The 11,446-nt window shown below is 41.3% G+C and overlaps 1 protein-coding gene across 3 annotated transcripts; it reads left to right on the top strand.

Moving 5' to 3' along the window:
• The first annotated feature begins 7,332 nt into the window (after positions 1-7,332).
• srsf9 (serine and arginine rich splicing factor 9) lies at positions 7,333-11,446 on the top strand. Of its 3 annotated transcripts, none has more exons than XM_034095805.2 (5): positions 7,333-7,447; positions 8,639-8,815; positions 8,970-9,184; positions 10,314-10,486; positions 10,575-11,446. In XM_034095805.2, the coding sequence occupies exons 2-5, from the start codon at positions 8,658-8,660 to the stop codon at positions 10,818-10,820; spliced, it is 792 nt and encodes a 263-aa protein (XP_033951696.1). In that variant the 5' UTR covers positions 7,333-7,447; positions 8,639-8,657; the 3' UTR covers positions 10,821-11,446. The 3 variants fall into 3 exon arrangements, with proteins under 3 accessions (XP_033951696.1, XP_033951698.1, XP_033951697.1); XM_034095807.2 differs by having other exon boundaries at positions 8,636-8,815; XM_034095806.2 differs by having other exon boundaries at positions 8,616-8,815.

Below are 11,446 nucleotides of genomic sequence, written 5' to 3'. Positions count from 1 at the left end.
GACCTCGGTCTTACTCTCATTAAGGGTGATGAAGTTTTGGCTCAGCCAGGATTTAATCTCTATTAAGCAGTCCTTCAACTGCTGTAATGAGTTGTCATTTTGATTGAGAGGCAGATAGATCTGTACATCATCAGCATAACAATGGAAGGGGATATTATATTTTGTAAGAATTGAACCTAGGGGCAGTCAATCAATCAATCAATGTTCATTTATATAGCCCAATATCACAAATATTACATTTGTCTCAGTGGACTTCACAGTTTGTACAAAATATCAGTATGACATTACGACACCCTCTGTCCTTAGACCCTCACATCGTACAAGGAAAAACTTCCGGAGAAAACCCACAGTTTTAAAGGGAAAAATGGGAGAAACCTCAGAGAGAGCAACAGAGGAGGGATCCCTCTCCCAGGACGGACAGACGTGCAATAGATGCCGTGTGTAAATTGAAAAGATAATACATTTGCAACATAGGTAGTCCAAATGTTTGGAAATGCATGTGTGTATAATAGGAAGATGAATCCACGAGGATATCCATCCAGGACCTATGATCCTGGGGAAGCTGGGTTAATCGGAACATGAGAGTACACAGGTATAGACAGAGAGAAGGAAGAAGTAAGATGTCCCCCGACAAACTAAGCCTATATCAGCAAAACTAGGGGCTGAATCTAATCAGCCCTAACTATAAGATTTATCAAAAAGGAAGGTCTTAAGCGCACTCTTAAAAATTGATAGGGTGTCTGCCGTCCGAACACAAACTGGAAGCTGATTCCACAAATGTGGAGCTTGATAAGAAAAGGCTCTGGCTCCCATTGTACTTTTAGAGACTCTAGGAACAACCAACAACCCTGCATTCTTGGAACGCAATGCCCTAATAGGACAATAGGGTATAATGAGTTCTTTAAGGTAAGATGGCGCCTGCCCATTAAGGGCTTTGTAGGCGAGAAGAAGAATTTTAAATTATATCCTGTGTTCTATAGGGAGCCAGTGTAAGGCAGCCAGAACAGGAGTAATGTGGTCCCTTTTCCTAACTCTGGTTAGTACACGAGCTGCAGCATTTTGAATCAACTGAAGCGACTTGACTGCCTTCTTGATACACCCTGATAATAAAGAGTTACAATAATCCAGCCTTGAAGTAACAAATGCATGGACTAGTTTCTCTGCATCGTTTTGAGGCAAGATATGCCTGATTTTTGCAATGTTACGTAGATGGAAGTAGGCGGTCCTTGAAATTGATTTTATGTGGGCGTTAAAGGATAAATCCTGATAAAATATAACACCAAGATTCCTTACAGTCTCACTGGAGGCCAAATTAATGCCATCCATAGTTAGTATATCTTTAGATAATTTGTTTCGTAGATTCTTCGGGCCAAGTACAATAACTTCAGTTTTGGTCGTGTTTAACATCAAAAAGTTTAAGGTCATCCACGTTTTTAAGTCCTTGAGGCAGTCTTGAATTTTATTTAGATGATTAATTTCATCAGGCTTGATTGATAAATATAGTTGAGTATCATCCGCATAACAATGAAAATGTACAGAATGATTCCTTATAATATTACCTAACGGAAGCATATATATGTGAACAAAATAGGTCCGAGCACTGAGCCCTGTGGCACTCCATGGCTAACTTTGGTTTGCGTGGAAGATTCATCATTGACACGTACAAACTGAGAGCGTTCAGATAGATAGGACCTAAACCAGCCTAAAGCAGTTCCATATATGCCAACTAAGTGTCCTGATGACATACAAAGCCCTCCATAACCTGGCCCCATCCTACCTGACTGACCTCCTCCACAGACACACTCCCACTCGCTCCCTCCGCTCTGCTACTGCCAACCTCCTGTCCCTCCCCACCCGGACCAACCTCAAGTCCTGGGGCGACAGAGCCTTCTCTGTTGCTGCACCCACCCTCTGGAACTCACTACCCCAATCCATCAGAGATTCTTCCTCCCTCACAGCATTCAAAACATCACTCAAAACCCACCTGTTCAACACTGCATTCAACCACTGACCCCCCCCCCCCCCTATGTTCTGTTCTGTTTATCTCTTTTTGTATTTCTTTGTTATCTATTTTTGTATTTTTTTGTTTTCTCTCTTTTTTCTCCTCTTAATTCTCTGTCAAAGCCTCTTTGAGTTTCATGAAAAGCGCTATAAAAGTCCCATGTATTATTATTATTAAGTGCTCTAGTCTTTGCAATAAGATATCATGATCGATAGTATCTAATGCAGCACTGAGATCGAGCAAAACAAGAATAGAGACAAGTCCCTTGTCAGAGGCTATTAGAATGTCATTTGTGACTTTAACCAGAGCTGTCTCTGTGCTATGCTGTGTTCTAAAGCCAGACTGAAAATCTTCAAATAAATCATTGTTTTTTAAGTAATCACACAACTGATATGCGACTGCTTTCTCAAGAATTTTTGAGCGGAACGGAAGATTAGAAATAGGTCTATAATTGGTTAAAACCTCTGGATCGAGGTTGTGCTTTTTAAGAAGCGGTTTTATCACTGCTACTTTGAACGATTGTGGAACATAGCCTGATAATAAAGACATATTCATAATATTTAATAAAGAAGTGCTAATTAATGGAAAAACTTCCTTCAACAGCTTAGTTGGAATTGGGTCTAACATACACGTTGATGGTTTAGAAGGGAGAATCATTAAATGTAATTGTTCAAGGTGTATGGCTGAAAAGCATTCTAGTTTACTATCTAGTGTAATATTAGAACTTACGTTTCTGGGAGCTGTTGATAACACTATACTGGTCAAAGGCAAGAGGTCATTAATTTTGTTTCTAAGAGTAACAATTTTATCGTTAAAAAAGCACATCAAATCATTACTACTGAGTGCTATGGGAATAAAAGGCTCAATCGAGCTATGGCTCTCTGTCAGCCTGGCTACAGTGCTGAAAAGAAATCTTGCATTATTCTTATTCTCATCTATTAATGAAGAGTAGTAGGCTGCTCTCGCTTTACGAAGTGCTTTCTTAATTCTTATATTCATTGAGAGTAATATGCCAAATTAAACGAGATTCTTCAAGTTTAGTGGAATGCCATATCCTTTCAAGTTGTCTCGACTTTTGCTTTATTCTGCGGGTTTCGGCATTATGCCATGGAGCTAATCTATGTTGTTTTATTTTCTTCTTTTTCAAAGTAGCAATTTTATTTTATTATTATTATTTTTATTCGCAGCGCATCTGTAGCACTATCAACAACATGATCCATTTGGGGTGGTGTACATTTTGAATAAGTTTCCTACATGCAGACATGCTATCGAGTTAAGTATTGGTGGAATCTCTTCCTTACATTTGGCTATAGCACTAACAGATAGGTTTCTGCTGCAGGAGCTTTTGACTAATGCTTTGTAGTCTAGTAACAGTACTTCAAAGTTACTAAGAAATGGTCGGATAAAGCAGGATTATGCGGTTCGACTAATAGTTGCTCAATTTCAGTACCATAAGTCAGAACAAGGTCGAGAATATGATTATAGCAGTGGGTTGGTTTATTTACACTCTGACAAAAACCAACAGAATCTAATATAGAGTTAAATGCAACAGTAAGGCTATTTTTATCATCGTCAACATGAATATTAAAGTCACCTACGATAATTACTTTATCTGTTTTAAGTACCAAAGTTGATAAAAACTCAGAGAATTCTGATAAGAATTCTGAATAAGGACCTGGTGCACGGTACACTGTAACAAATAAGATTGGCTGCAAAGTTTTCCAGGTCGGATGCGTAAGACTAAAAACGAGACTTTCAAAGGAGGTATAATTTAATTTACCGGGCAGTATGTACAATAGAAAAAGGATGGGGCCCAGAATCGAGCCTTGGGGAACCCCACAGGTAAGAGGGGCTTTGGCAGAGGAGAAGACACCTAACAGCACTGAGAAGCTACGGTCCGTCAAATAAGACCTGAACCATGCAAGAGCAGAGCCTGTAATGCCTGCGGACTGTTCAAGCCGTGACAACAGGATACTATGATCCACAGTGTCAAAGGCAGCAGTTAAATCTAACAGCACCAAAACAGCTTAGCTGCCTTTTTCGGCGGCTACGAGCAGATCAGTGGGATGAGTGGAGGTGTGTGCAGTGCTGTCCACACGAGGCGTTATGACGGAGCTCATGGGTTATTATGACCCTGTGTAGGAGGTGTATCTCAGACAGAGTAATGCCGCCAGCTCTTGTAGGAGCAAACACAGTAGTGGTGGCTTAAAGCCCAGCTCTGCTCCGCGCCGTCCGTTAGATGAGCCTGGTCAGATTAATAAGAAAAGGAGTTCAAAACACCGGCATAAAAGTTATAACAATAATCTGATTTTAATGGTAAAAAGACACAATACGAAAATAAAGAGTGCCCTGTAACAGAGCACTCCGGGCTCCCCGCTCCACTGCCGTGCGATACAGATATCGGGACCAGCCAGTCAGCAACAGGGGCATTTGGCATGAATAAACAACAGTATATGGACATATTTGGGGCGGAGAGTCACTGCTTATCTTCCACCGGACTCTACTCCTTTAATTTCCCAGGTTTCACACAAACTATTCTTTCTCAAACAATCAAACATTGTACACAGATATATTAGTATCAAACATTGTACACAGCAGTGGCGAGCCGTGACTTGTATACGTAGGCCCTCTGACCCCCCTTCCCTCGAAAAAGAAGAAGAGATATTACGTCACAGCCATAGACTGTATAATATAAACACACACACACAGTCACAGCGTATACTTCAGCGGAATATCAAAACAGCGGCCCGGGGTGCAAAACGCATCAATGACAGCGACCCTCTACCACACAGAACAACACCATTTATATAAACACCTATCATGACAGGGCACCCACAGCCAAGTAACAATTACAAATGAATTAAGTCGGCACGGCGGCCCGCATTGAAAATAACTAATTAGGCCTACCTTTGATGATCAAATCACTGAAACACAAAGTCCATCCTCCTGTCCTTTTGGATGAAGCACTTGCGGGTCATTCAGCTGATCCGTTGCCACTCCAGTTTATCATTGTAACTCAATCTTGAAAATGACTCGGTTAATCATTTCGCAACGATGTCATCACTATCACTAAAGTGAGCCATCATGAACGAACTTGCGCTGCCCGGCACGTTCATGTTACGTGTTCAGCACTACATGAGTTTCTCTTTACCCATGGATGCACAATAACAACCGACCCATATCGCCTTACTGCCAGCCCACGGAGCTGTAATAATGGATATATTGCACATGTTTGCTGTAATTCATCATTTGTAAAATATTATACTACATGGGCTGTAGGCTATGATGTAAATCTTGTACCGTAAATGTTGTATTAAATAAAGTTAATATTACCGACGTAGATTAACGTTCCTGTAGCTTCTTATTGCACTAACAAGTTTATTGCACTGTGTATATATATATATATATATATATATATATATATATACAGTGCAATAATTCTTTCATGCTAAATGAAGCTCTGTTGGATATCACTAGATCCTGTTACAGCATAATAGAAGTACATAACGATTGATGTGTACATTAGCATAATTACTAGCTAGCCGCTAACTGCATAATAACAAGCCATTACCATGCTGTCATGACTCATGAACGCACGGTGCTGTTACGTGTACGCAAATTGACGTGCTTGATGTGAACGAGCATGTTGGTTAAAGTTGCGCATGCGCTATGAACGCACATACGGGTACTTCTCAGGCATGCCGGGTAATCTGTGACGTTTCACTCTCTCAAAAATTGGGCCATTTTATCCATAGATATAATCATCATGCGCTCATGAGCAACTCTCATAGGAATTAATGAGGCCCCGCCTCCCACGCTGTATACATCCATGGTGGGCATGGACTACAAGTATTTCAGTGCTGCGCGGGGGCGCAGGGGGATTACCCAATAGCGATAGCCGGACGAAACCATGTGAAATAGAACCCTAGATTCCTTGTTAAATGGCTTCACAATTATTTAAAATGAAAACATTCTAGAGGTTGTTTGCTTTGTTGTATACAAAGTTCTCCAACAGATGCATGTAGTTATCAATGTATCAATGTTTAAAAAACAATATCAAATCTGAAGTGTTTCTTAGGCCCATTCCCAAACCGCCCCCTACACCCTACCCCTCCGTTTGCGCGTTCACGCGGAGGGTCCGCCATATTAAGGGCTGTTTCGGAAGTGGGCTATCAAGCCCTCAAACAGCGAGTCTGCAGCGATGCTGACTTGAGACCGGTCTCTATCTGACCGGAGTCACGCTGTGTGTGTCTGTCGGGAAACAAGCTGTTAAAAAGTAGTTCCAGCAAACATCCACTGATAAACTACGATGTTAACAACCTCATGATGACCTCATAGTTTTTTAACTTAGGATCATACCTGTGTTTAGTCTAGAAAAAGGTAAAATTGTGCATTTTATTATAAAGTTGTGTATATTTACAGACCGTTGAACTAAGAAGCTTATAAACATCAGGTTTAAAACTAAAAGAGCTTTGAACACAATGAAAATGTTTGGAGTTTTATTTGAGTTATTAATTTAAACTTTTTTTCTAAGAGATGCTGATTTGAAACCGTTGTTACATACAGTTACGGCATTTCCTGTTTCTGCCGGAGAGAGGGGAGGCCGTCCGAAAGCTTGCTGCTGTATTTACTCCCTCCATCTGACAGGAGGGAGCCTCGTTGAGCTGCGAGTGTGGCTACAGACGGAGTTCACTCCATCACGGAGGGGTAGGGTCGAAGGAGTGGTTTGGGATTGGGCCTCAATGAGTCGATTCATTGTTTGCTCGGCAGAGCACATTTAATTGTTGAAGGTGAGACCTGATGCCTGAAGTTGACAGAGAACCAACCCGGACCAGGATTGAGCCAACACGAAGACAAAAGGCATGACTATTGGGTCTTGGGAAAGAAAATGTGAGAAGACACAAGAAAGGACCATGGGGCATCGTGTGATTTAAGGAAACATTTATATTTCTAATGTGTAACCCTTCAGAAGGAAACATTTGACTTTTATCTCCATTACATTAGTTTGACAGCTTTGTGTCGCATCGTTAATTAAAACCTATTCTGAAGTTGGCCATTAATGCATACTTTTACTTTTGGTACGTTTAGCATATTGATGTTCAAAATGTGATTTTACCATTGTAACATTTTGAATGAAGGATAACTTCATTGCTTTTTTACTCAATTTAAAGTTCAAAGTAGGCAATGTATTACACCACTACTAGGTCTACTTGTTTACAACATTATTATGAGTTGGGTTATGGGGAATACCAGAGCCAGTTACATGTTCCTTTCACTTACCGGCAGGAGGCAGCAAATGAATAGCCCTCACTACAGTCTGCTTGTATTGTGAACTAGAAGTAGACAGACCCGTTTGCTAATGTTGCTAACCAACAAGGAAGCAGCACAGCGTGCCAACTGCTAGCAATATATAATCGAAGGAAGGTGCCCTTGCTTGTGTAAAAGGTAATTGCTGTTTTCATATGTAATTGTTATTTATGAACTGCGTTTAACGTATCCTACTTTATTATTTGTTTCGTAGTGAGAGAGGAATATTGGTGGTTTTTTTGTTGCGGAAACTCTCGCTAGCTCCGGCTAGCTGACCTGTCAACAAAGAGACCGATATCGTAATTACCTGGACTACATAACACGTCTTAGGTCAGTTTAAACATTAAATCAAAACATGTGAAGCTGGACTGTGCGGTGTATTTGTTTTCTATTTCATTCGATGCAGCGTTACGTTGCAGAAAACGTAAGGCAAGCTATGTATATAACTGACGCTAGCTGAGGTTAGCTAGGCAGGCTAGCCGTGTTGAGGCTAAGGTTACTTCTGGGAAAACACTTTCCTCTGATTTATCACTGCTGAATGTGATGTTGTTAACCAGGACATTTCAGGATATTAGCTAACTTTATTACTAAATGAATGTATTAACCCATCTACATCAATGTGTCAGTTAACCAGGGTCTGAGTTTCAATGTGTCGGAAACGTAATGAAGTTTAAGTCTTACTTGTATTTAACGTTTAATGTTAGATTCGTGTTAGTTAAACAACAACAACAACAACAACAGAGCGTTCACCACGATTATACGAGTATTTAGAAAAATAAAAGGGAGTGCTGGTTGATGTTCTAGTAAATACTTGCAGGTGACATATTACAGGTTAAACCAGACCACTACAGGTGCAGAGGCTTCCTTATGAGGCAGCCAGGGTTAATGAATAATGGAACATCGTACATCATTTTGAATAGCCTTTACAATCACCAGGTCTGAATACATTACAACCAATGAGTAGGTTTTAGGGCCATCAAGTCATAACATATGTTTGCTTTAATCTGTCACCCAATTGTTAAACATTGAAAATGTATATTTTTACATGTATGACTCAGATTCACATTTATTACCATGTTTTTAAAAAAAAAGATTTCAGCTTTGGGTCCGAGGGCCTGTGCCATTTTGTTTTGAACTCATCATGTATTACTCATGGCTAGATCTCTGCTTTTAAATAGTCTTTACTTTGAATTAAATTGAGGACTTGCAGGCGGATGGACTAAGTCTCGGATTGGAGCTAGGAAGTAGAATAAGGACTACTTCAACCGCTATTTGTGAAAGCAAGAAGTGATCTAAAAGTCTGCAGGTGCCCCCATTCTGTGTCAGCAGTGCCAATCACTCAACCACCATGTCAGATGGACGGATCTATGTGGGGAATCTTCCTGTGGATGTCCAGGAGAGAGACATTGAGGATCTCTTCTACAAATATGGAAAAATCCGGGACATTGAATTGAAGAACAATAGAGGCACTATCCCGTTTTCATTCGTCCGATTTGAAGACCCACGGTGAGTTTTAGGGATGGCACATCAAATCACATTCCCCTTGTCCCCCGTCTCCAGTGACTGGCAGCAGGGACTGGATGGGGACGGCAATTCCAGACCTTTGTCCGCAAGCAAACAAGCGTACTTTGGTAAGGAGTTCTTTGCTCTCTTCTCTTAGGGATGCAGATGATGCTGTCTATGGAAGGAATGGATATGGATATGGAGACTCCAAGCTGAGAGTGGAGTACCCTCGGTCCGCTGGTGCTAAATTTGGTCCTATGGGTGGTGGTGGAGAAGGAGGAGAAAGAGGTGGTGGAGGAGGAGGACCTGGAGGACCTAAAGGAAGATTTGGACCCCCAACTCGAAGATCTGAATTCCGGGTCATGGTTACTGGTAGGTGGACGTCATGAGTCATAGCCAGATCATAATTCTCTCTTTCGCTGTCTTCTGGAGCTCATGGTGAATGGGAGTGTGTTGGTGGTAAGAATCGTAGGAAGATACTTTCACCCTTTCTCTCATGGCGGACTGGAGGACAAGGGAACTAGTAAAGGTCGTCGCAAGTTGTAGACTGTACATTTCTCTCTTTCTTGGCGGAGTGGAGGACAAAGAGACTAGTAGAGGAAATCATGAGCCGTAGGAAGATTTGTTTCACACTCTCTCTCATGGTGGACTGGAGGACAAGAGAACTAGTATTTGACATCACAAGCCATAGGCAAATAACTTGTCTCTCTCCAATGGCGGACTGGAGGACAAAGGGACTAAAAAGATCATCATCATCCATCCTAGGCAGATATGTTTCTCTCTTTCTTGGAGAAGTGGAGGACAAAGAGACTAGTAGAGGAACTCTTGAGTCATAGGCAAGTATGTTTCTCTCTCTCATGCCGGATTCAAGGACAAGGGAACTAGTAAAGGACGTCATCAGTCATAGGCAGATATGTTTCTCTCATGGCGGATGAAGGTCAAGGGGACTAGTAGTGGACATCATGAGTCTAAGGTAGATCTTCTCTCTCACGGACTGGAGGACAAGAGACCTAGTTAAGGACATACAAGTTTTAGGCAGAAGTGTTACACTCTTTCTTGGCGGACTGAAGGACAAGGGGACTAAATGGATGAGGTCAAGTCAGCTTTTTAAGTCATGAAAAACAAAACATTAACGGAAACCGGTCATGTTGGCTGCATAAACCCAAACACCAACTATAGCGAATGGTAGGTGTATTTTTGTCATTACAGCAATAACTGTATGCTACCGTTTAAACAAGCATGCTAATATCAGCTGTAGATTAGGACTGCTTCTCTAACACCAACTCCTCCCAGTTTATTCAGTTGCATGGCTATGCAGGCAATACTAAAGCAGATTTCTGAAAGAACATTGGATTTGATTAGATAAGATTTGTTATTTATGATAAGCTCAAACTTCATAAAACATGCTTTTAAACCTATTACTAAGGTTGCCAGGTATTTTAACTTTTAAAAGAAGGAAGTAATTTCTGTCCCTAACAAATGTAGTCTTTTCCCATTTCAGGATTACCACCAACTGGGAGCTGGCAGGATCTGAAGGATCATATGCGCGAGGCAGGGGATGTTTGTTTTGCAGATGTGCAGCGTGATGGAGACGGGGTGGTAGAGTTCCTCCGTAGAGAGGACATGGAGTACGCATTGCGCAGACTGGATCGGACCGAGTTCCGCTCACATCAGGTGAGTGCCTGTGCTGTTGAGATTCAAATGTCCCTTTTTAATCTTAAGAGGTTAAAACGAACAATATCCAATATTCCTCATTTTGTAGGGTGAGACTGCTTACGTCCGTGTCTACGAGGAACGGGGCACTCCCAGCTTTAACCGTTCACGTTCCCGCTCCAGATCCAGGAGTCGCTATACACCTCCCTACCATAACAGAGGGTCTCCTCCTGCTCGCTACCAGTCACCTCCACGCCATGCTATGTCGCGCCATAGTCCGCGCCGTAGTCCACCCCCCAGGAGGCACGCTCCACAGCACCATAGCCCACCACCACCTCCACGTCATTACCGGTAAAAAGGCACGCCATTTATAGAGGAATTGGGGGGGAAATGTTTTGTAATTCTACTTTTTAATTTTTTTAAACCCCAGGCCTCCTCACAGAAAAAGTCATTGTTATTACTATTTACATTCCATGTTCACCTTCACGATCACCCTGCTCCTCCCCAATGCCTTAAAGATAATTTATCTTTGTTTTTTAAACACCCATTCGTGGTATCTGGAATCGGGATTGTTGTTTTTTCTTTCTTAGCGAGGTAATTATATTTGATTATCATATAATGTATTGCAGATTTCTTTTATAAAGAAATGCTGGGGTGTGGTGTCAAACCTTGACGGGGAAGATAAGCTTTTAGGCTAAAAGTCATATTGCTTAAATTCTTCACACGATTTTTCTTATTGTGTGTTTCATCCAGTAGATTTAATCATACACTTGCCAATCTGAGAATCTGTGAAGCTAATCAATATCCTACTCTGATTCAAAACATGTATCCTGTGAGCCTTTTAGACTAGTGCCACATGTTGACTGTGAGTCTCACCTGTCAGATTTCTTTTTTTGTGTGACCGAGGTGGCCTGTAGTTGGATTATAATTTGTATGCATCTCTAATGTTGTTTTTTCTTTACAATAAAAATGCAAACTTTT

The sequence above is a fragment of the Pseudochaenichthys georgianus genome, chromosome 12, assembly GCF_902827115.2.
Source record: "Pseudochaenichthys georgianus chromosome 12, fPseGeo1.2, whole genome shotgun sequence".
Taxonomy (NCBI): domain Eukaryota; kingdom Metazoa; phylum Chordata; class Actinopteri; order Perciformes; family Channichthyidae; genus Pseudochaenichthys; species Pseudochaenichthys georgianus.
The sequence above is the reverse complement of the archived record's forward strand: the minus strand, read 5'-3'. Positions and strand labels throughout refer to the sequence as shown.

What these genes read in the sequence shown, in the direction of transcription:
- srsf9 (XM_034095805.2), top strand. Translation starts at nt 8,658, where the DNA reads ATGTCAGATGGACGGATCTATGTGGGGAATCTTCCTGTGGATGTCCAG. An exon ending in GTCCGATTTGAAGACCCACG is followed by an intron (nt 8,816 to 8,969) that starts GTGAGTTTTAGG and finishes CTCTTCTCTTAG; the next exon opens with GGATGCAGATGATGCTGTCT. An exon ending in CCGAGTTCCGCTCACATCAG is followed by an intron (nt 10,487 to 10,574) that starts GTGAGTGCCTGT and finishes CTCATTTTGTAG; the next exon opens with GGTGAGACTGCTTACGTCCG.